Source organism: Camelus bactrianus, chromosome 23 (assembly GCF_048773025.1).
Source record: "Camelus bactrianus isolate YW-2024 breed Bactrian camel chromosome 23, ASM4877302v1, whole genome shotgun sequence".
Lineage (NCBI taxonomy): Eukaryota > Metazoa > Chordata > Mammalia > Artiodactyla > Camelidae > Camelus > Camelus bactrianus.
Window position 1 is genome coordinate 14,796,497 of NC_133561.1, and position 25,743 is coordinate 14,822,239.

A 25,743-nucleotide genomic window follows, 5' to 3' on the forward strand; every position below is an offset into this window, starting at 1 on the left:
TTTACTGGTGTTGGTGCTTTTGTCTGTCTTACCAAGTATTTCAAAACTTTCACTACTTCTGCTTTTCAGGTTAATGTGGCTGCAAAAGGGCCCCCTCCTTTTCCAGGGGCGCCCTTCATGAGCCCCCCTGTGGGAGGCCCTCTACCACCAGCCATTCGATATGGACCACCTCCTCAGCTCTGCGGGCCTTTCGGGCCTCGGCCACTGCCGCCACCCTTTGGTACGATAATTAAATGGTAGTAATGGACTTGTAGTGTATTCATCTTTTCACTCTAATCCTCGCTAAGATTTTAACAGTTGCTATTGCAGGGCTGTGCAGTGAAAGGGTAAAGCTGGCTGACCACACTTGAACTTTTCCTCAGGTTTCTTCGGATACTTGGGCGCTGCATAATCTCGCTGTGCTGAGATGGGCAGTAGGTATCTCTTATAGACAAGGAGAAAGGGGCTGTTCTAGAAAGCCAGAAACACTGCTTCTGCCCATGTTTCTTGAACATCTCTGGCTACGTCCCGTGCTCTGTAATGGACAGAACTAACTGTCCTAACTCCGAGAGCTTAAGGTGTCCTGTAGGACACAGATACATACATTATGTAGCATAAAACTTGTCATTACCATAATGGAACCATAAGCATTGGGTCACAGAGTAGAAAAGGAGCAAAGATTAAACCATCATTCCCCACCTTGGGAGTAAATGGGAAGGAAGTGTTAAAGAGAAGGTAGAATTTAATGGCTACTAATGAATGTTGCTGAATCTAATTAGGTGGGGCTGGAGGGCCTTTCCCAGCAGGGCAGACACGTTGATTTTGATGGCATGTGTAGGTCCATGCTGAGCCACTGCATGAATTTTTAACCAATAACAGTGTAACAATGGAATTTCCCTTATCAAAATTTCTTTGTTGCAGTGAAGCCTTTATTTCATAATCTATCATCTTAGTATGATGTATGGTACTTCCAAGTACAAATCAAGCTCTTGTGAGATGGATGGCAGAACTGTGTAGTAGGAAAAAAAAAACCACGAGCTCAGTAGAGCCATGTTTAAATCCTGCCTGTGTTGCTTCATGGCTGGCTGGCTTTAGGCATGTAACACACTTGCTAAGCATTAGTTTGCCTCATCTGTAGAGTGGGGATGCCATCACCTGACTTCCAAGGGTATGAGAAATTAAAGATGAACATGCCTGGAATCATCTACATTTAGATATGTTCGTATGTATTTACATGACTTTAATTTTTCCAGGTCCTGTTTTGCGTCCACCACTAGGCTTAAGGGAATATGCACCAGGAATTCCACCAGGAAAACGGGACCTGCCTCTCGACCCTCGAGAATTTTTACCAGGACACGCACCTTTTAGACCTTTAGGCCCTCTTGGCCCAAGAGAGTACTTTATCCCTGGTACCCGATTACCACCCCCAGCCCACGGCCCCCAGGATTTTCCACCTGCACCAAGAGACTTACCGCCTTCTGGCTCTAGAGATGAGCCCCCACCTGCCTCGCAGAGAACCAGCCAGGACTGTTCACAGGCTTTAAAACAGAGCCCGTAACTATGACCTTGGACATTTTAGTCTGAGAGAAAGTGGACTGTGCACTATTCATTACAGTAAAGGATTTCATTGGCTTCAGAATCCAAAAGCTTATTTTAAAAAGGTTTGTTTTTAGAACTAAGCTGCCCTGGCAGTGTACATTTTTGAGCCAAGCAATTAAAAAAATCACTCCCCCCAAATAAAATTCACCTTGTAAGCTAGAGCCTCCTTACAACTTTGAAATGTGCAATAAAGAATACCTGTGTTTTAGTTGATGTAGCATATGTAACTGTTAAATGATTTAGAATGTCATGAAAAATATGAACATTTCCTGTGGAAATGCTATAAGAACGTGTATTTCCATTTATTATCCTATTTTTAGTGTGTACCAGTTGAATACAGAGCAATGGTATTTATAAGCTTGATTTTTAAAAAAATAATCTGGTCACAAAGACAGTTATGCTAAAAATGTTTACTAAAAGATCACTAAACTTTATCTCCCCTCTTGCTGAAGTCCTTTGTAGTAATAGTTCATAAAAATTTGGTTATTAGTATTTCCCAAGTGTCTGTTGATTCATTGGATTGTTTTCTCATGAGACTTGTACCATTTTGGAAACATGTAAACTCAAGCTCCCAGAACTGCTTGAAGCGGGTGGCCGGGCAGCACGCTCCCCTGGCTCACCGACGTCTTCCTCCCGTGTCACAGAATCTGTCAGCGGGCCGCTCTGCACAGTGTTCCCGGGCTCTCCTGTGACTTCCAGTGACCGAGTATGAGTTTACATGTAGCAAGAGTTGTTTGACTTGATGTTCCATTGCTTTTACCATTCTTGCATTAAGGGTGCATCACAGAAAAATGAAAATGATGTGTTATGACAATGAAAATAAGAAAATTTCTTTAAAAAAATGTTGAGTATTATTTCTCCCGTACCTTGCCAGTGGTTTTCAAGGAAATGTGGCAAAAAAGATCAAAAGAGTCTATGATACTATGAGAAAAAATGATTTAGGATTGTAAGGTGCCCTCAGTCAGCAACATTGAGCTGAACTCACTTCTTTTTGTTGATTAATTACTCCAAAATTAGTATTTGAATGCTAGCACTTATATTAAAAACTCAGTAAATTTGAGAATCTGGGATTGTACCATGCTTATAGCCATTACTACACCATGTCTTTTAAACAGTGTGTCTAAGAACTAACTCATCACATTATAGTAACTTCATAGCATATTTCAAGAAGCTTAAGATTTAGATTAAATCAAAATTACAAAAGGCTGATATTCCTGTTCACGGCTAGATGATACGCTCCCAATGAAGTTCTGTGATACATAGTGATATTACTGAAATCTGGACCACGACATCACTGTCAGGATATTTACCCACTAAAAATACCTTACAAAGAAGCTAACGCTTCACTGTGAAGCAATTTTTTCTTTATACTGAACTACTGAAAGATACCACTTTAGAAAGATACGGCCCTTTGACAGAAGACAACTTGTCCAAAATTCGTAACAAGTATATAAGGAGTTTCTTAAGAAAAGAGAATTCCATCTACATGTCCTAGTTAATACCAAGAATAGAAGAAATGTAAGAGGGAAAACTCCATATCAATAGCATGGGTTATTTTTAACCATGTAAAATAAAAAGCTTGATACACTCAGAAGTTGTATGTGAGACATGAAATAATGGTGAATTTAAGATAACTTTGAATTTTAAATAGTATTTAAATATAGGTTATAGCAGTTAGGAAGATAATGAAGTAGGAAAGGTAAATATTTTAAAAACCAAATCTAGAGCCTCTTTTTTTTTTTTTTTTCAACTTCTCAAGCCTTTTTTGGTGTTTCTCTATTTCATATTATTGAAAAACGAGTAAACTGTAGAGAAATTCCATTGTGGCTTATCTAAGCAGTTCTGAACCCGCCACCATCGCTGCCTCCCAGGGCCCTCTGTCTGCACCACTTCTGCAGCAGAGCCCAGGCAGGCTGCCACTTTGGAGGGGGAGGAGGCTATCACCCCTCAGTTACATCAGACTCAGCCATCTCAAAAATTGTATCATCTATTTCAGAAGGCATCCCAGCTGTGTTTCTGGGCTTGTTCTAAAATCATCTCATTTACAGAGCAGCAATGTTTCAGCCTGAAAGCATTTCTACTATACTCATGGTTATTGTCCAATAACTGACTTTTTCCATTGGAAAGTACATTTAAGTAATTTGTGGGATGTGGAGTATTCTGTGTCTACTGCTTCGAGACAGTCACTTGTTTTGTCATCTCATTCAGGGCTGAATTAAAGCTAAGCAATTCACACTGTTCAATTTAAGCTTCTTTATAATGATGAGAGGCATTTGTAGTTCATCAAAATCTACTTTTGAATGGTAGCAGATGCTTCTTCATGTAAGTTACCACTTTGATATACATGTCTTACGGTCTATGACAAAAAAGAAAACAATATCTCAGTTTTGCTACATTTTAATAGTAGGTTTTTTAAGGGATTATTTTTTCGGTCTTGTCAGCAACATCAAACAAAAGGTACTGAGTACTCCACAGGGTACAGAGTGCTGCCAAGCACCTCAGGAAATGTACATGACAGGAGAAAATGTGCTTCTTGCCCCCTGGGGAGCTCACAGGCCGGGGGTGGAGTGGGTGGGTGCTGACAACTCACAGTCTACGAGTTGAGTGAACAACAAAGAAATTTATTAAGGCAAATTCTTCATCCCCTCAAGCTACTGTGAATGGAATAATTTTGGGATTAATCTAACCAAGGTGGGAGACAAGACTAAATTTGGTTGAGAATTCTTCAGGCTCATACAGTTTTTAACATCCAACATAGTAAAAAGAATTGACCTAACAGACAACTGAAGGTGGAGACTAGATCTTGAAGTGCAAGGGCTAGAACTTAACTGTGGTTATGTATTTTCAAAAGCAAACATACTGAACGGTATGACTAGGCTTAATTACACTAGTTTTAAAAAAAAGGCCAAGTACTGGCACCGCGCTCCCCTCATGCTAGCACTGGTCATTTAAAACAGTGAATATTCAATATGTGGGTTCTACATCTAACCCACAGAAAGCCCACCCCAAATCTTAATGGTCTGTGTATCAAATATTCACCTTCTGTGTACTATGAAAGTTTTATTTATGCCCCATTATTAAGTCAAAAGAATGTAAATAGTCAAATTATAATAAGCTAATGACCTGCATAATTCCATATGGATGAATGTCAATATATCTAAATAGGAAATAAATGGTATCCTATCTACCTATATAAAAAAAAATAGAGTATCTCCAGATTTGCATACTCATCACTGTAAGAAGAGGTGTGCAGGTTTTAAGGTTTCACAATCAGTTGTCAGAAAAACAGCAGTTACTCCTGCAGTATCTTGTTAGCATCTGACTCAAATTATTTTTAGATTACAAGATTTAGAAGACATAAACCCATCAAAAATTTTATGATTATTCTGAGATGGTTGTTCCATCCTTAACCCTAGAATCACTACCAGAAAGACTAACAGTGAGATGTAGAAAAAAGCTAATCAACATGACTGAAAATATGCTCACTTTCAGAAAAACGATCTGGTATTCCGGAAAAATCACAGCTACAACCTGGGAAGAATCCCATGTGGGATACTGATCTGGCCAAGGCACACTGTCTCTAAGCAGGAAAACCATGAGATCAGGGTGAATTTAGGCCATCTCTGAGGAGCAGCCTATAAATTTCCAGACTGACCTTGGGCAACATAATCGGTCCAATTCCTCTCAAAGCTGTTTCATGCTGTCCTCCCCACATCAACCCAAAGTTTGACATTAACAAAAAACCAAAGAGCATGTTGGAGCAGAAGTGAATGGATGTGTAAACTAGCACATTCTTATTGCTGTATTAAGTTTGAAGACGAGCACATCCCACCCACAACAGTGTTCCAGGAAGCAGGGCAGGAGTAGTGGTCAATTAGAAAAGAGAATCGATTGCACAATTAATAGAAAAGTGGAAAATGTTTCAAGATCTACAATAAGCCTGTATCCAAAGGAGTCTTTTACGTCAGTGATGTGCTGGACTCTGAATTCTGCGGTACAGCTTTGTAATGGGCTCACTCTGGCCTGCTGGCCTGGGGCCGGCTTGCTTCCTGCCTGTTGAAGGGTGAATATGCTACACAGAGCTATGATGGTTTCTACTGAGTGGTAAGATTCACAGAAGTTCCAGGTTATTCATGTCAGGATCACTCCTTGTGCAAAGTTTGATGTAGATGAAGATAAAGTGGTTTCTTGGTCAATAATTGCAATTTCTTTCTTTTAAAGTCAGTGGGTTTCTTGTATCTGTAACCACAACAGAAAAGCCATTGATAATTGATCTATTCGAAGGTCACATACTAAGAAGAGATACTAGTCACCATTTAATTAGCACTAAATCTCTATGCGCATCACTTACAGTTCTATTACAATTGGCCCAGGCTTAATTTCATCCATCTCCATGAAAGCAAAACACTTGGTGCTGGTAAACCTTTTTTTAGGCTTGTAGTGTTTGAATTCAAAGAAAATAGCTGCACCTAAGGAATTAAAACAAAGCACATCAGCCAGACAGCATGTTTACAGTCAATACATTTTCTTTGATCACTGGAAGCCTATGAACAAAGCAACAATGATCATAATTTTACAAAGTACCCTTTGTCAAACAAGCTCTCTGATGATACAAATGGCTGTGGTTGTCACCCCAAACTTCTCTGTACCTGAATGGAGGGGTATGTCTCCGTATCACCCAGTTCTACAAGGCAGAGCAAAACTTCCTGAGCCAGAATGGCTCTGAATGTAAATAAGTTCATATACAGAGTTATAAACTATTGAGAATAGAAAATAATAAATATTACAAAAAAGAACAAAAGATACTTGTTAAGTATTAACATTACTCATAGAAACTCATTAAATAAAAAGACACGTAAAAGAGTTCATCAAAAAATCCAAGCTTAAATCATTTCTCCCCTTGAAAACAATTAACTCAAAAATTCAATTTTGGGGTGTTTTTGAGTTCAAACAGTATGAATCATGTGCTGGTTCAGTTTTTAAATGCTATCTATTCCCTAATACCTTTTTCAGTGCCCAAAGCAGGGTTTTGTTTTTCCTGGAATGACACATGATTTGTGTAAAGACAGCACCATAGAAGACAAGGGTTTAAAGCCTGCCACCCCTCCCCCTCCCCCAGTGAGCAAGTGGTAATGAAAACCTTAGATTTCTCTCCTCAAAGCCCAACAGAGAAGCTCTCTCCATCTCCCCACAGAAAACAGCTAAAAGAACAATAAACTGCCTCATCAACGTTGCCAAGAACAATTCATTTCTAAAGGAGGCCAGGAAAGAGATGCAAGGAAGCCAGGGTCTCACTCTTAACTGGCTACTTACTAACACGGCCTCAACCAGAAGGCTGCTGGGTCTTGCCTTGCTTTTATAATCAATCAACGTACATCTGATACTTTCACTGATGACAAAAGTCACAAGTGACTAAGAGTTTCACAATGTTCAGAAATGTGTGTGCAGTCCTGGCACCTCGGTCCCCACGAGCGCTTCACATGTCAAGGGTGGAAAGAGAATACAATGGCTCAGGAGACAGGGGGGTGTGGGTGAGGGACAGGTGGGCATGTTTGGTATCTACTACACAGACAAAGGGATTACAATTGTTAGGTGACTGGTGACCTCCTGTCCCCAGGTGTATGGCCCTGCCACGTCCACAAAGGGGGAGCTTCTCCACTCACATGGCAACAGCAGAAGCATTTGTTTATTAAAAAACCTCACAGATTTTTTTAAGACAGCAGATCACGTTTCTTAGCCTCTCCAGCTATGGAACCTGTCTCCTTGTCGTCATGACTATTGGAGGTCTGAATAAATGTGAAAATAAAGTCACATTGGAAAACAAGATTAAAGTCCAAATATGATACCATCACTTTAAGGAAGTTAAAAAAGATTATTCATCTGCAGCATTAGTAGGCAATGCATTTCCTGCATTCCTGGTATGCGTAGCTCTGGGCCTTATGGCATTTAGGAGAGCAAAATGTAAAATGAGAACAGCCTGGGCAGATTAACTGAAATGCTTACAAACGTGAAGTATACTCCTTAGCGTCAGTCTCAGGTAAAACACAGTTACTGTACATAACACATTCACGGCTGGAGAAAATGAAGAGTCAGATTCTAAATATAGTTCTACTTTTCGCATCACAAACCTTTGGTTAACTTTTCAACATGCTTCTGGAGCTCAATGTCCACGTTAAAATGAACATACGTATCTTCTTTTCTTGAAGCCACAGGAGTATCTTGCACGGGAGTTAAATCTATGCCGTTCAGATCTAGAGTGGAAAAAACAGTGTCTGCCTAGAGCCTCCAAACACAAGAGGCTTAAACCTGCAAAGGAACTGCAGAGGGCTGTGTTTCCTGAAGGGGCAAAAGCTGAGAGGAGATACTCAGGCTGATAGAAACTCACATCTGGTGTGAGCAGGTACCGGAAGGGGCTGGTTTCCAGAGACCACGTGGAGGGAGCCGAGTGGATGGGAGGGGGAAGCCTCCGTACAGACAAAGTTGGATCCTCATCGTCAGGAGGTGTCTTCCGAGGGGGTAGGCCAGTACATTTTTGTGAATTGCATTTTGGAATGTGAGTAACAATATCCACAATGGTGCCCCTACCGCTGTTTCCCAAACTTCACAACGACCAGATAGTGTACCATGCGTGATACATGGCTGTAATTTCTGGAGCCAGGAATTATCCAATTTAATCAAATTCAACAGACTCATTTGATGACTGCTCAGTGTTTATGTATTATTCAACAGACCCATCCTAGGGACCTTAAAACAAACTAGAACATTTGATTTTTCAGTTTCTGAAGATATTTACATAAAACATGTTTCAGTTCAAAGTGCATGCAAAGGTAACATAACATCTACCACATTATCACTGCATTTTTTGTATTTTATAGTGTTCATTCCCTAATGAGAGATGCAGTTTTGTGAATGGCCTATCAAACAATGCAGGCTATAAACACTGTCCTGTAGACCATGGATTTGAGAACCAATTAACATCAGAAGTTAAAGTATCCCGGCACTGGTGCTGTGCATCACAATCTCTCCATGTCAAAATTCTTCTCTGTGGCTGAAATCCTTTTTTATTTAAAAAGAAACCCTTTTTATTCATTATTACTAATGAACCCATGGGTCTGAATGTTTCTATGATTGGTAGTTCCCTCCATTTAATTTCAGTCCACATCTGTTTCTTTGATTTGTCTCAAATTGCAGGTTATTAATTGTACATTGGGTTAACTGTGCAGTTACTTCTGAATAATAAATAGTAGGACAACTTCATCCTCAGTCACACAGTGACTATTTTTAAAAGACTGTTGAACGCTTTACAAACAAAATCCTGTATAAAATGCACGGCACCAACAAAAGAATTCAACCACTGTGGTTTCCCTCTCTTAAACCAATGACCAAAAAGGTCATTTTCAAGGAGTAAGCGTTCTGCCACCTTGGATAGTAGAAAATAACAAATCCTAAGTGTAATCCTGCTTAATAATGATGGTAACATAGTTAAGGGTAAGAAATACATTACCTGCCTAATGTCCCACAGGATTACATTCAGGGTGTGGATGTTTATGGATGCATGCTATTTCCCTGTCTCCACCTGTGGTTCATCAAAGGCCCGATGCTCACCCACCTCTGCAGGGCTCCCCTATGTACAAACCTCTCCTGGTCAGGAACTGGAGGGCCCAAAAGTAGAGGCATGGGGAAACAGGAGGGCTTTGCAAAGAAAACCACACACCCTTGGCAGGTGGGGACATTTTTCCAACCTGTTTCCTGAAGGATGTATCTGCTGCTAAAGTGTGTCTGTCTAGTCAGCACCCTTGATGGAATATTAAGAATAAAAAGACATACTCAGAGAAAAGCCCGAAAGCAAACACAAGTGTAAGTTATAGACAGGAAAATACTGTCAGTAAATCCTCAGAAATGTTCAGTGAAGGAATAACACAGCCTCTTCCCAGGGGTTCGGCCTCACTGTAGAATGAACTGAAATGAGCTGTCACATACAAAACGGCCCCCACTCCCACCAAGAAAAAGTGCCAGATGCGAAGCGACGTAAAATTCGCTAGAAGGAAGACAGGCAGACCCAGTGCTTTACCTTTTACACTGACTGTGATGTAGGGATCAATGCACTGCCCGGCGTCTTTCAGGCCGATTTTCTCAATTCTGATAGTGAGTAACGTCATTCCTGGTTCTGACGGCAACCTTGGTAGTAAAGTACCTGGCAACAGAGAAACGACAATAAAAATGAGCTTCACCAGTAAGTCCAGAGCAAATGTTTCAACAACATGGAGAGATACAGCTTTGCTCTTAACCGGCTTAGTAGCTAGCCAGGCATTATTTTGGTTTCCAAAAGTCCCAAACACTTGATGTCATTCTTTTCAGACAAATATTTAATTAGACACACGATACATCTACACTTTCATACTTCATATTCAACACTAAGGCATAAATGACTAATTCAAGTGTGTTAAAAATTTGTGACATGATCCTAAAGTTTGAGAAATTTAATACCAGAATCAATTGACAAATCTTTTAGTTACTATTGATGGGGGAAAACTTATAATTTGATATTTTAATGGAATAATTTTCAGCCTAATTTTCTACTCCTTTCTTTATCCTGTTTTGTATGATCTATTCTCTCAGAAATCAGTCCTGAGAATGCCACATGAAACAACATGGGCAATTATGTTTGAAATCTGTTCCATATAGCAAGTAAATTTTTTAAAACTGAAAACCACCACCCAGACCCACACAAGAGCATCCTCACCAAGAAAATGACATGGAGAATCAATTGTACAGTTTGTTCATTTATATCAAATAATCTATGGAGAACAGATACAAAAACAAGTTGATTTTAATTTAATATGTATATGGTACCACAAACTATAGAGCCTGACATTTATAAAGAACTTTGGTTGACCTTCTTCAAGTTTGTATCCAACACTGTGTTGTCCTACTTTTAATGATGAAGTATTTGAAGTACGTGAATCGACTGACCACGTTCAAAATTGATTACATCTAATTGACTGCCAATCTGCTTGAGGGAAATTCAGAGGGTGATGAAAATGTTTTCAAACTGGATCAAACTGATAGATGCCACAACACTACAGATTTATCAGAAGTCACTGAGTCGTACACTTACAAAGAGTGAGTTTTATGACATGAAAACTAGAAAATCACTTAAGAAATCCAAGAGGCTTAACTAGAGATACTTATCAAAGAAAAGGTAGGCGTATAAAATGTAGAAAAACTAATATGTGGCATTCAAAGCAGTATTCAATACGATTTCAAAAATAAAATTTGAATTTTACACCCAGCACAATTCCCATTGCTCCACATCCTCACTAGCTCTTGGGGTTGCCAAGTTCCTTTTAGCCAATTTAGGTGTGGAGAAATGCCAATCTAGTTTTAAGTGAATTTCTCCAGTGATTAATGAGGCTGAACACCTTTTCATTTTAGAATGAGCATTTGGATTTCCCTTTTTCTGAAGGGTGTGTTCAATTATTTTGCCCATTTTGCTATTGAAATGTTCACCTTTTATCTTACTGATTTGTAAGAGCTCTCTAGTATTTTGAAATAAGCTTTTTGTAGGATAACATGTTCTACAAGTAAGTTTCTCAGCAGCTTTCCTTTTTTAAAAAAATCTTTATATTGAAGGGTAACATTAAAAAGTATACAAATTCTAAGTACAGCTTAATGAATTTTCACAAAACGAACACATCTGTGTGACTACCGCCATATGCAGGAAAGACATTACCAGCATCCTAGGAGCCTGACTTGTGACCCCAACACACACCCAAATCACTCTCTCCCCCAAGAGATAAGAACTATTCTTGACTTTTAACACCAAGATTAGTTTTGCACGTTCAGAATGTCTTTGCTGTGTTTATGGTGTCTTCTGATTTGGATAAAGTCTTAATATATTCAAATTTCTTAATCCACGTAGAATTAATTTTTGGCTGTGTGGTAGGAGTTATTCTTTTTCCACATGGATACTCAGTTGTCCCAGAGCTACTGTTTAATAGACTGTCATTTCACCCATTGATCTGCAGCGCCACTCTGATCGTAAGCCAAGTGTGGGTCTGTCTCTCAGCTCCCCATTCTCTCTCACTGGACTCTATCTTATCCCTGCACCACCACCACAAGTGTCTGGGTTACCAGAGCTTTATAAAAAGTCTTCACATTTGGTTACGCAAACTCTCCCGCCTCGACGTTATTCTTCAAGAGTCTTAACTATGTTTAGCCCTTTGCATTTCCATGTTATAACACAACAGCTGTCGAGATGCTACAGCTAATTGTGTAAACCAGGATTTCTCAACCAGGGTTCTGTAAAATCCTAGGGGTGTGCTTGACCAGTGGCAAGGAGCTCCACAAAAGAGGGTGATTCAGAAAGAATAAATGCTGCCTGAGCTTTGTGCACTGAGCAGTGCACGTTCCCTGTGATGGACAGAGCCTGGCAGTCCCTACGGCAATTCCGTTCCAGGTCTTTGAGCCTCGTACGGCAGTGGGCAGTAGGACCGTGTTCATTTGGTTGGATCCATTCCTAGTTTTCTAGGTGAGAAAGACACAGCCATTGGTCGCTGGTGAGCTCAACACTGCACAGAGGAAGGCAGCCTAATGATGATGCCAGCATCTCCGATTTAGCTGCCCAACCTCCCCTTTGCACCATCAACAGGAGCAAACATGTCCTACTGCTGTCAAAGAAAACCAGAAGGAATTATTTATTCACTGTGGCTCTTGAAGAACAGGTCTGAGCCAGGAGAGGAGGATTCCAAGCCTAAGTCTCCAGACAATTCTGATTAGGTAACAGCAATGACTCTTAAGCTCCAGGGTCATTTTACTGCACTAGTGCAAAGGGGACAAACCAAAGTCCATCTGGATGATGAAAACTATTTACCAATAGGTTGTACTTGGAGTGGCAATCCAAGTTCTCCTATTCCACAGTGCGTCTACTGTGCAAAACAACGTATGAATGCAGAACAGATTCAGAAAAATTAAAAAGGCACTTAACTACAAATCACAACCACTGACAAGCAAAGGTGCTGGTATTGTGAGATTCTAATAGCCACTTAAACAGAGTAGAGTTTTCTTCTAAAAGTCATTCAGTTTTAAAGGCTTAGAAAGCAAATTACTGAGCAGCAAAATTTAACGTGCAGAAAAAGAAGTCGCAGTGGTGGGAATCTGACGGTGCCAACGTGAAATTACAGTAAGTGTTTAGGACAAGATTCAGCGTAAGAAATGTAAAAGGCTCCGCTCTAACGAGCAGTAAGTGGACACTGGCGACATCTCACATGATGCTGGAGACGTTTTGTGACAAAACTATAAAAATAGCTTCACTATTGAGCCTACAGGTTTAGCCAATAAATGTCACACTGTAGCATTTGCGAGCTCTATAAATGGTGGTGAAAATCAAGAAAACTTTTTCCTGCTGCAAAGGCCCCAAACAAGCCGGGGCCAGGATGGCTTCAGAGTCCAGTCTTCATCCCTGTCTCTGAAGAACCACAGCGGCATCTGCACCGGGGTGTCCAACGACAGCTGGCCCCCTTCTTATAGAAACAGAACATCCTGACACTGTCAACTCATGGCTTTCTTCACAGAGAGATGCTATTGTCAACTCTTGCAGATGAAATGAAAAGATGTTCTGGATGGTATCATAAAAATAGCTATGTTTATTTAACAAAGACCAATTCTCTCCAGATTATTATTTTTTTTTTTACATTGTGAAAATGACCGAGCAAGAGCGCAGGCTCTCAGCTGAGTCTATTATAGCCTCTGCCACCGGGGGTGGGGGAGGTGGTGGCACGTGCCGGGCATCTCGTCTCCAGAGTGCCGGTGCAGCATCCAGGATCCACACCACCTCCCTCCTGACCGGCACTGGAAGAAATGGAGGAGCAACTGTGGCCCCTCCCCCTTCACCTACAACTTCTCTGCTCCAAGGGAAGCTGCTAACAATGCAGATCCCAGCATAAGGAGGCTCTCCCCACACTGACTAGTTAGTATGGGGCCAAGACCTCTGGACAAGAGAGACTATGGAGAACCAGACTATGAACAGATCGCCAGCCCAGGGACCAGGAGTCTCTGTTAAGTCCATAGAAGAAAACAGAGGTTACAGGGAAACTGAAGTCAGTGAAATCCTTTAAGACCCTGTCCTCATATGATTTCTCCTTCTGGTCTAAATCAGGAAATAGCACGATAGTCTTTGTTCCAAATAGTCTATCATCACCTAGACTAGAATCCTAAAGAGGTAACACCGTCTTGGAAAACTACCGAGGATTACATCTTTTGAAAACACTCTGATTTGAGTTTACTTATTAAGTAATATTATTTGCTTAATTTTCATGTGCTATTGTGCAGATGTTCCCACAGGCATTGGTTCTACAGTGAGAGGTGAGCTTGTCCTTATTTTGCCTTGGTGCTTTGGAAATTAAATATCACTAACAAGAAGTAAATGATTTTTTTATCCACACTTAGAGCAGAGTTCAATTAGGTGTCTAAAATGTAGACTAAGCAGTATCATGTATGTGTGATAATACATATATTCTTGTTAGTTTTTATTGCTTTAGATTTATCATACTTGTAACTGTATTCACATATCCAGTATGACTGATGCAGATTCTCTTTGTCATCCAACTGTATTTTTTAAAGTGCACATTTCTTTGTGCTGCTAAAGTGTAAAACACAAAAGGACATACATGGTAATGCTTTGCATGTAAGTAGCACGTTTTTCTTTCAAGAAAAATACTTGTTATTTGGGGATAATTTTAAATACAATTTAAGATAATGATATTGATCAAACTGGCCACAATATTTGGTTGATAGTAGACAATTCATTAAATGTATCTTCAAATTCTGGCAACAGAGAACCTTGGCAGTTGACATTGCATATAGAGAAAAAGTTATGGAAGGGCCATTTATTTGTTTTGAAATACTGAATTCAATTTAGAGGTAGAAATTGTGGTAAAATATTTGAATATATATACATAATTTCTTTTAGCTAGTAATTTATTGTGTAGCTAATGAGGAACATGGGTTCCTTTCTTTCAAGAGAAAGAGTGAAAACTTATAAGAAGTTTCTTCATTTTAAAAATTGCTTTAAAAGTTTGACAAGAATCTTAGGGGCCATTATCATTTCAGTAATATTTTATCTAGGTCTGTGAAATTAAAAATCATACCTGATTAAAGTTGTTTGTATACGTGAGTGTATTGGTACACTGACTCCTATTTAATTTTCTTTATTAAGAGCTACTAGAAATTTACTTTCATTTTAGTCTTTCTGTTACCAGAAATATGTCATTTGACCCATCACACATGATTGACTTAGAAGTGTCACTATATCACATTTTGAAAAAAAGTAATTTAATAAACACACATCCACAGTCTGGAATGAGTCAGTGGGCGTATGCTGCATGCAGAAATGCTAGTTTGAAAAGGGCAATCCATCACTCCCCACAGAGGGCAAGGAGGAGTTCCCCACAGGTGTCTGAGTTGAAAGGCTGAGTTGCCAGAGTACTTTCAAGAAAGAACAGGCCGGATGTGGCTGGGTGCTTTGAAGATGAGGGCTGCAGACCACAGTCTATTTAACAGACGTTTCATATGAACCAGTCTCTGCAAAGCTCCGAAGAAAACCCTTTAACTTCAAGTAATAGGATTCTTGGATTTATAAGGAAAAAAAAAATCAGTTGTAAAAGGAAATTTTGAAATGTTTCCAAAACTGTTTAGGCCTGAGAGCGAGGAAAAATATCAGTAAGTCTCAAATCTTACGAAAAACCAGCCTGGAGAACTAGAGGACAAAATCAGAGTATTTTCCTTCCCTTTATACACAAATAAATGCCTGGGTGAGGAAGGCTTTCTCTGATTCTTCTGCCTAGCCTGAGCACTTGACAAATTAGGGAGATGAGAAAAACTTCGGGAGCTGTGGTCTAACTGTACACTTACGATAATATTTACCGCTGGGCCCCTAGACATGCTCTGGATTTCTGTGAAGTATTTCTGTGATATTCAGAGGAAAGCACTGAACATTTCTGTTGCAATTTTCAACTTCTCATATGAATGAGCAAGAAAACATCTCATTTCATCTGAAAAAGAAATACACATTTGCTTATCTCTCAAGTTCAACTCAGAACTGAGTACTTGTGCAGCAAAAACCAAGCACAGGTTTCACATCGAACAGGTAAATTTCATTTTCTTAGTTTCAAAAGTAAACGTTTTTATGCATATTTAAGCCTATGTAAGAGCTCTAGAAACCAACACATTTGTGTAATTTTGAAACTGCTAAGCCTGTGTTTGAGTTTAATTATGTCATTCAGTAAGAAAATCTTGAAATTTGTGTCTTGGGCTATTTTTTAAATTTGTATTTCTTGGGCTTACGATTTTAATACCTTTATAGTGAACACTGCCAATAAATGTTCAGGCCTTAAAAAAAGGCCACGACAAACTTACAATTCAATGAATTATATAAAAACAAAGATAATAAATTAAAAGGAAACAAGTCACAATTCCTAGAACCACCTTGCCACCAAAATGCAGACACAGCCAAGGCATTACTGAAATCTTGGATTCTCTTAGAGTAACAAAGAAAAGAAAATGTTCCCTACTTTACAGTTGTTAAAAGTTCCATGTGATCTTGCTATTTCAATGAACACAATTTTACAAGTTATTTCTTAATGACACTCCTAGGCCCTGGACAGTAATGATCCCAAACTCAATACAGCTGAGTAAACGACATGTGCTCTTCTGGAAGAGAAATTCAGAGAACAGAAGGGTTCAGTAAGCTTTCTGTACCTATGACATGAAATACTGCAGTGTTATATCAGAACACAAAAATCTATTCCGTTTGGGCTTAATCTTATATAGCAAATGGATTTAATTTATGGCAGAAGTTTCTTTTCAGCTCAACAACCTGAACCCGTAAAGACATCGATCTGTCTGTTTCGTGGTTTACATCATCTGTTTTAGGGATCCTGTTTGCTACGGAAGTACAGCAAGCGAGCAAACAACCAAATCAGATAAAAGTTTACAATCCTGGAAGCTACAGCAACTACAATACAACATGTGGTTTGAAAAGGGAATAACAACTAGTCAGTCAAACAGCAAGATGATTTCTCTCACCATCTCAGCAATTTTGAAATTTCCTACACGTATGACAAAAGAAAAATACACCTCTCTCTTCATAAAGCAAGGAACACCAGGAATAATGCCCTCATACCAAAGAAACATTACTAACAGTAACAGCTCCCATCTGTAGTGCCTGTGATTTCCCCAACGATCCTACAGTGTAGGCACTGTTGTCTCCACTGGAAGGTGATGATGATGAGAATAACCACCTCACTAAGATTCAGGATCTGCCAGGGGCTGGGCTAAAATGTTTATATGCAGTACCCTGTGTAATCTTCATGGAAACCTTGAGTTAGACACTATTATCATCCCATTTTATAGATAAAGAAATGGAGGTTCAGACAGGTTTAAGAATAGGTGCAACCAGTAATAGAGATTAGACCCAAGTCTGGTGTCTGTTGGTTCGAGTCTGCTGCTCCTACCCAATAACGCCTCCTCCCCAAGCGGTACTGGAGACACTGCAGTATTAGTATTATTATTGTATTACTTTACTGTGCTTCACTTTATTACACTCTGCACATGGTACATTTTTTACAAATCGAAGGTTTGTGGCAGCCCTGCACTGAGCAAGCCTATCAGTGCCATTCTCTTCAATAGAGTTTGCTAATTCTGTGTCTCTGTGTTTCCACATTTTGATAATCCTGGCATTATTTCAAACTTTTCACTATTATTATATTTGTTACAGTGATCCGTGGTCAGTGATCTCTGATGTGAGTACTGTAACTGCAGACGTGGTGGAAAAGGCAAGAGGACGAGAATTAGAAGCAGAGGCTGCAATCTCACAGTAAGACTTTAGCAGAGGAGGTGTTGTCTTATGAATGAGCAAAGAAAGTGGTTTTCCTGAGATGGAATCTACTCCTGGTGAAGACGCTATGAAGATTATTGAAATGAGAGCAAAAAAATTAGAATATTACGTTAACTTAGTTGATGCAGCAGTGGCAGGGTTTGAGAGAATTGATTTCAATTTTGAAAGAAGTTCTACTATGAGTAAAATGGTAGCAAACAGCATTGCATGCTACAGAGAAACTGAGAGAGGAGTCAATTTAGATGGCAAACTTCACTGTTGTTTTATTTTAAGAAGTTGTCACAGCCATCTCAACCATCAGCAGCCACTGCTGATCAGTCAGCAGCCATCAACATCAAGACAAGACCCTCTACCAGCAAAAAGACACGCCTCATTGAAGGCTTAGATGATGGTTAGCTTCTTTTTAGCCATAAAGCATTTTTTAACTAAGGTATGTGCATTTTAGACATCATGCAAACTTAACAGACCACAGTATAGTGCACACATAACTTTTAAATGCACTGGGAAACCAAAAAACTCACAGGACTTGCTTTCTTGCAAAACCTACTTTAAAACTGTGGTGGCCTGGAACCTGCAAAATCTCCAAGGTATGCCTGTATTTTTATTAGCAAGAAAGTTATCTGGATGACACATTAACTGTATATAACTGTATTTTAAAGCTTCTGGAGTCTACTTTAAAATGTATCACAATATTACAGCCCATTACTATACTTCCGAAAGTGAACTAGTTTATCAGAAAAGAAAACTGTGTGCTGTACAAGAACAGAACGGAGCAGAACAGTAACTGGGAGAGGCAGGAAATGTATCCAGGGTGCCTGCCTCGGTCACTCACAGGGAGGCAAGGTCCTCACCCAGATCGTCTGTAAATACAAAAGGCTTGCTGTACATTATTTGCTTTCCTAAAACGAGACGGGAAGGCAAGGGCATCTGCTCAGGACCCGTCCTCCTTGGGTCTAATTGTTAGCAAGCACGACTTGATGAATTAAAGAAGTGCTCACCTCGTGCGCAGAAAAGAGGAGCAAAGCAAGCCTGAGATGGTTATTATTAGAAAGGCCTGATTTCAAGGTTGGCCCCTGACTATAGAGTCTGGGGATCTGGATTTTGGGAGGGTTCTCCCCACCCCCTCCCTGATAAGAATGGTCACTATGCCTAAGCTATTTGGGCAAACAAGATGGTTCATGCTAAACAGCTTCCTTCCTCCTGGGGTCTGGAATTCCGGTCAGTGCTGGGCAGAGGGTGCCTATGTGGTCAGCGCCCAGTAGCAGCTCTGAGCCCCGGAGTCTCCAACGTGCTTCCCCAGGGGACGTCTCACATGTGGTGTTACAATTTGCTGCCAGAGGAATTAAGCACAAGCTATGTGACTCCACTGGGAGAGGACTCCTGACAGCTTGCACTTGGTTTCCTCCAGACTTTGCTCCTGTACCTTTTCCCTTTGCTGACTGTGTTCCTGTATTTTTCCCCTGCAGTAAACCACAGCTGTGAGCACAAGGGCACGCTGAGTCCTGGGAGTCCTCCTAGTGAATCAGGGAACTGAGGGTGGTCTCTGGGACCTCGACACACACAGAAATATACTTTTAGACTGTACTTATAAAACAGCCACTGCCGATAATATGACCATAATTTTATGACCATAAAAATTTACTTAAGATGGCATGAGCCCTGGAGAAGTTTTACTCCCCACTAGCAAGTACCAAACTAAGTTCCAAACACCTGGACCTTGGACTGAGTTAAGTAATGTGTATTTTTAACAAGTGATACCTACCAGGAACTCTAGCAGGAAAGGAATCAGGAGACCCTGCTCCAGCACCACCCTCTTCATCTTCTTCTTCAAATTCCAAATTCTCTTCTTCACCAGGTGCTAAAATTCTTCTACATGCAAAAAGTCAGAAAAAATAGTGAGCTACAAAACTAAATATACTAGAGAAGCCTCATAGCTACTCATTTCCTAGGCAAAATGTTCATATAAAAAAATGCTGACATAAAAATGTTTTTTTAATATATTTTTATTGAAGTATAGTCAGTTTACAATGTTGTGTCAATTAAAAGTGTTAATATATTGCTATCAATGATATTGATGATACCAACATTGATATAAAAAAATCCAGAAATACCTGAAAAATAGGTATAAAATAAGATGATACAATAAGAAAACAAATATTGGTGCTTATCTATTTTACCTTAAGGGGACAGGCTGAACATCAAACGGGAATTCTTTATTATATGTAAGAATATTCTTTAGGACTAGAATTAAAAAGAGAAAGACATGAATTCTTCAAGGAATCAAAATAAAAACTTTTATTACAAATGACTGATTTTGAATCAAGTTTACTTTGCCTATTAATACTTTTTAAAAAAAATTCCTAACTGTGTCACCACCTAGAGCCACAGTACATTTGTCCACTGGAAGTCTTAGCAAAGTGAAAACATCCATCGTGTGCTCCAAACACTAGCAATTTCAGAGTACTGTCAGATCTCCACGGACAGTAACTTCCAGAGTCTCACAGCCCTCAGGAAAACGAACCCCAAAATAATTCTTCTATGTACAAAGTCCAAGGGGAGACACGGGGAACCAGAGAAAACAGACTAACTCCTCCTGGAATACTTTAAAAGATCGGTGTCAAGCCTGGCCAGTGAGAGGTACAGGGGCACATCTTACTCCAGGTCCTGATTTGATTTCCCCTCCACTTCCTAAAAGTGGTAAAATTTGCAGTAGTGAGGTTATCATTCTCATACGTCTTTTATAATCGTTTATTATATATGTAATATATACATGCATATATGTACATATATTCATATGGGTGTACACACACACACACAAAGAGGGATTTATCCTCAAAAGAAGTCTTCAAACAGCATGGTACCACCTCCTGTATTATGGCTGTGGTCAGTGATTATGTCCTGGCATGTACACTTAAAGAGAGATGTTCTACAGCTCTGCCTACATTTGGAGAGGTACTGTATGTAATTCAGTGCTTCACATCTGGCTGTGCGGAGTCCGAGTAACTATCTGAAATTATATGAGGGTGAAGTAATGGCATAAACAGGGCAATCCAAAATGTTCCTGGGATTTCGTACACAACTAATTCAGTCTCTCTAGTTTTGGAGTCTTGCAGTTCAGAGCTAAAGTAGATATGGCACATCGTTGTCCCCAAAAAGGAGATCCCTGTGTTAGTTAGACGTGCTTATCAGACTTCTTCTAAAAGATGCACTCTTATTAAGCCCTGCAGAGAGAGAAGTCTGAGACTTGTGTCTACAGTCTCATTCCTTCTTATTCTCTCTGCCTCTCCCTCCAACTCTTACTGTCATTCTACCTCTCAACAGATGTGCACTGAGTGCTCAGTGACTGTTTCAGGTGCTAAAGATGTGGTGTGACTGAGACAGAGGGCTCCCCCCAGTCAGGAGGAGCAGACAATCATAAGCCGACAAATAAACAAGCTAACGTAAGGCTGTGATTCGTGTTACAAAAGGAACAAAGACGATGCCTGTGTGAGCAGAGTAGAGGGACAACTCCCGCTGAGGTGAACAGGGTAGGCCTCTCACAGATGAGTTATTAGAAGACACTTGACCCATATGACCTGGATGAGTGGAAACGTCCATAAGGAGCCCTGGGGCAAGGGCTCTCCAAGTATCAGAGAACAGGCTAGAGCAACAGCAAGCTCTAGGCAGGAGCTGGCTGGGCTTGTTCAAGGACTGAAACGGACTGTATAGCTGAGGTCTGATAAGTAAGGGGGAAGTGACAAAAGATCTGACACCAGATCTCAGCCCTTCAATGATGTCAATGACTCGAGCATTCACATAACTACTCTGAGTCTGTTTCCCTAGTCCTCAAATCGGAATACCACTTCCTTCACAGACTGTTGAGAGAATGAAATTAAATAACATAGTATATGGAATTGAATAGGAAAAATTTAAATACCATAAAAGTAGAAGCCTACATTACTATACAGTGACTTAGTCTCTCCATAGTTTTCCCTGTCTTGCTGACTAGAATCCTACTATTCCAGATTTCCCTAAGAAGCACTATTTTTAAAATCATAAGCATATCCTTCCTAAACTTGGTGCATGACTGCTGACTGTGAGTAAACTACTCATTCAATTAAAATATCAATTAATCACTTACGTGGTATTGTGCTAGATACTGAGAACAGGAGAATGAGTGACAAAAAAAATGTATATTCATATTAGAAATAATCATATTTTAATAATAAAGGGAAAATCAACCCTTAAAATATGTATAAAACATCAATAAAAAAGCTGAAAATCATGTTAGTTATCAAGAACATCTTGAATTTGTATTATAATACAAGAATTAAATGGTATTTTCTTTTCTTAGGTTTCAATGCTTTGGAAAGGAAATGTTTATTCTGGCCTCATAGCCTCTAATTTATTTTGTATTACAAGCATATATACTGTATCAGATATCAGATATATATACTTTATCAGATATTTAATTTGTGTGAATAATTTTGGAAGAAAAATAACAGGTCCTTTCTCACTTTCTGTAATTGCAGGACAGGCTTCCATTTTCACCAACTATGGAATAACAGGGATTCTAATGTCCTTTTAAAATAGGGTTTTACATAAACTTTACGTAGGATTTTTCCTTGGATACTCATATTGATATTTGAGGAGGATTTAGAAAAGAGGAGAAGCCAGCTACTAATGTCATGGAAGGTGTTATCCTGAGCACGGAGTCCACCACGGGCTGGGGACTAACCGGCTGGTTCAGTAGAACGCACGCACACAGGCCCCCTGAATGGCAGGCGTGATGCGCACTCTCCCGGTGAAAACTCAGAACTCCCAGCGCTCTCACGGACCACGGACTGCCACCCTCCTGAAGCTTACACTCTAAAAATCACACACACACAAACATCAAATGTGCCCTTCTTTTGTGGCTGACTTTTTTTGTTTTTGTGGTAGGCAAAATGAGCAAGTGCTTCCCATCTGAAAGATTATTTTTTTTAATTATGGGAGACCATTCCCTGAAGACATTCAACTCTATTCAACTTAAAAGTTTCCCAAGTTCATACTATAGGCAAGGCATTGAATTACGCTCTGTGGGGGAAATACAAAGGTTATTCACAATCTTCTTGAGGAGAGAAATAAATGTGAGACTAATTAATATAGGGAAGACCACGATGGTGGATATAAAAACGCTCCTACAAAGGGCGTGCAGCAGAGTGTAATTACGGCTGGGGAGAGTGGAGAAGCTTTCAGAGAGAGGTGGGGTTTCTCCGGGGCCCTGAAAGATGAATTAATGGAAGGGAACTTTACAGTAATGGAGGGATATGATTAAGAAGTAATATATTACTAAGGATTAATGTAAAAAAATTAAATAACTAGTTACTTTCAAGATCTTAGGTTTAGTATGAATTTCAGACAGGATTATCAAGAGATTTTAAAAACTCTGAAGGAAAAATACAATAGCACAATAAACCAAGTCCAACATATTGAAAGATACAGTCATTCATTCATTTTCCTTTCCTTACATTCTTAGAAGAGGCAGAGGCCAGCTTGACTAAGAACACAGTCTGAAATATAGTCAAACACCAATCTGTAGAAAATGTTTAATTCTGATAAAATAATTAACTCGTGACAACTGCCTAGATCATATAAATTCAAAATTAATTACAGAGCATATCCTGTATGTATCCTGAGATGCAATATTCACATTTATGTTCCTTTAAGAGGCAACAGCAGATAAAATCATCTAAAAAGATAATTAAGTACCAAGAAGGGAGAAGTCCAAATGAAAAGCATTATATAAATTCAAAATATAACAAAATGATTCCTAATGATAATCTTTCCTTTTTTGGGGGGGGGGAGGTGGTGGTAATTAGGTTTGTTTATTTAATTTTCTTTTTAGTGGAGGCACTGGGGATTGAAACCAGGACCCTGTGCATGCTAAGCACACACTCAACCACTGAGCTGACCCTCACCCCCAATACTCTTTCCTTTCCATTCCCACCCCAAATCTTAAAAAAACCAAACAAAAATAGAGGACTAATCCAGATTTTAGTCCAATCTTCCACTAAGACATGGGTCAATAATCTCTCAGGTGCTTGAACTGAAGAACTATGGTGTTTAGGACTGAAGTCAATATTGCACCGTTACAAATATTAATAACAGAGTGCAGTGGTAGGAACACAGGCTTTGAGATCACTTAGAACCCTGGCCAAAACCTGGTTCTGGCATTTACAAGTTGTAAGACAAGTGTAAGACATGGACAAGTGTCAGTTGAGACGATTTATCTGAGGGCTTGGCACATCGCTGCTACTCTAAAAAATGCTAACCATTATTACCAGGGAGAGATTCTATGAGGCAGTAGGAAAAATAACTGAGTGTGTCTATGCAAAAAGATAATTTTGAGTATAAGCCTTTACAATCTTTACAGTTATACTATGTATCTATAATACTGTTAAGTTTTATTTGGAAACAAACTGAAAAGAACTGGAAAACAGTGACTAAATAAGGATCCCAAATCCTAATTATTCTTATCTAAAAAATTGAACACTATAATTTTCTTTAGAAACATCATATAATTCAGACATCCTAACTGTAGCTAAAATCTTTTGTTAAAGCCATCAATGTGCTTTTTTTAAAATAATCTTATATATAGCCAGTCACAAAAGACTATATATTGTATGACTCTATTTATATGAAATGTTCAGAAGAGACAAATTTATAGAGACAAAAGGTAGATTAGTGGTTGCCTAGGGCTGGGAATTGGGGGAAGCTTGGGGGAAATGAGTGGATGCTAATGGACACAGGGTTTCTTTATGGGGTGATAAAAATGTCCTAAAATTGACTGTGGTGATATTCAATACCTGTGCCTTTGCCTACATTGCAAACATTTCCTCTAAAAGAACATTCATTTGAACCAGCAAAAAAGCTTTATCTGGCAGCATCCTAACCACCAAAATATTTGAAGAAATGGTTTACTTCAAAAAAACTTTCAGGAAGGGAAAGGAAAACGAGGACAACAGGGAAAAGTTTTATAGAGCAGATCCAACAGCTGGACGCAGTTTTCAGTGACATGCAGCATAAACAGGCATCAATGACTATAACTTTGTATTCTCCAGCAGACTCTATTGTACATATTTACCAAAATAATTGTAGTCTTACTAAAGTGATTAAAACGAAACAAAGGTTAAAACACACAGATGAAGTACAATCTAGAATCAAATAATTTTTCATATTCTACAGTAAAGATGAACCAAATAATAATTCCTATAAATATTATGGGAATTATAAAGCACAAAAAAAATCACATAGGACTAGATATTAACAGAAATTAATCAGCATCTATGCTAAAGAGTCAATATCTATAATAGCTTAAATATTTATTTTTCTAAAGGAGTATCACTAAAAAATACAAAAATGTAAAATAAACTTACTTGGTTCTAGCTTCTTCAGATCCTCCAGTTTAAATTCTTCTTGGGACTGTGTGGACTAAAATATGCATATTATATCTTGTTATTGCAAAGATTTCACTGTGCCCTATGTCTTTTAAGTGGTTGACTAAGTATTCAAAAAGCAGCCCAAATAAATGAATCTATTTCTTGCTTTCAATAGAAAATAAGAAGTTCCAAATTGATTATTGTTTCTGTAATTTTGGAATGTTTAGGCTAAAAAAACAGAAAAAACTGAAGTCACTTTTTATTTTTACTATGTAAAATATGAACTAAAATTTTTAATATGAGTTTAACCCATGGATTCCTACTGTTATAAAACTTTTCTGAGACAATACTGCTTTTGGCATGAATGCCTAACATTTTATCAGGGTAGTTCACAATTTCTTTCCCTTATATTAGAAAGTTGGGGGGAGTACCTATTTACCTGTAAAGCTGCACTTCGTAATTCCAAGCATGTTGCAATTTTGCCTATGGTTTTCTGTAGGAAAAAGAGAAAGCTATAAATACCAAATACATTATAACTGTTAGTTGTCAATATCATCAAGTTAATTTTTATTGATAAGCGACCAATAATTTTAAAAAATAAGTTAAATTTTATTTCTTTATACCATCTTGCAGACTTTGGAAATGAGAAACAGGAGGCAAAGGGCTGGGATCAGGCAGAGAAGGTGAGTATACGTTTGCTCCTGACCTAAAGTGGCACAACCAATTTTTTTTTTATTTAACTTTTTTTTAAATTGAAGTATAGTTAATTTACAATGTTGTGTTAGTTTCAGGTATACAGTGAAGTGGTTCATATATATATATATATTTTCAGATTCTTTTCCTTTATAGGTTATTACAAGATGTTGAATA

The 25,743-nt window shown here is 38.9% G+C and overlaps 2 protein-coding genes across 7 annotated transcripts in view; one reads left to right on the plus strand and one right to left on the minus strand.

Moving 5' to 3' along the window:
• MIA3 (MIA SH3 domain ER export factor 3) overlaps window positions 1-2,070 on the plus strand; it is a 47,187-nt gene extending 45,117 nt beyond the window's left edge. For 4 of the 6 annotated variants that reach the window (XM_074351651.1, XM_074351652.1, XM_074351655.1 and 1 more), the window contains 2 exons: window positions 70-220; window positions 1,233-2,070. In XM_074351651.1, coding sequence (XP_074207752.1) covers window positions 70-220; window positions 1,233-1,537 — 456 coding nt within the window. In that variant the 3' untranslated portion in view covers window positions 1,538-2,070. The remainder of the gene's footprint in view (window positions 1-69; window positions 221-1,232) is intronic. The other 2 variants (XM_074351653.1, XM_074351654.1) reach the window with 1 other exon arrangement.
• A 1,889-nt stretch (window positions 2,071-3,959) lies between these two features.
• AIDA (axin interactor, dorsalization associated) overlaps window positions 3,960-25,743 on the minus strand; it is a 35,051-nt gene continuing 13,267 nt past the window's right edge. The window contains exons 3-10 of the mRNA XM_010973989.3: window positions 25,313-25,366; window positions 24,871-24,925; window positions 19,651-19,714; window positions 19,236-19,342; window positions 9,650-9,772; window positions 7,707-7,829; window positions 5,930-6,047; window positions 3,960-5,817 (exon numbers count right to left, since the gene is read on the minus strand). Of these exons, the coding sequence (XP_010972291.1) occupies window positions 5,721-5,817; window positions 5,930-6,047; window positions 7,707-7,829; window positions 9,650-9,772; window positions 19,236-19,342; window positions 19,651-19,714; window positions 24,871-24,925; window positions 25,313-25,366 (741 nt within the window). The 3' untranslated portion in view covers window positions 3,960-5,720. The remainder of the gene's footprint in view (window positions 5,818-5,929; window positions 6,048-7,706; window positions 7,830-9,649; window positions 9,773-19,235; window positions 19,343-19,650; window positions 19,715-24,870; window positions 24,926-25,312; window positions 25,367-25,743) is intronic.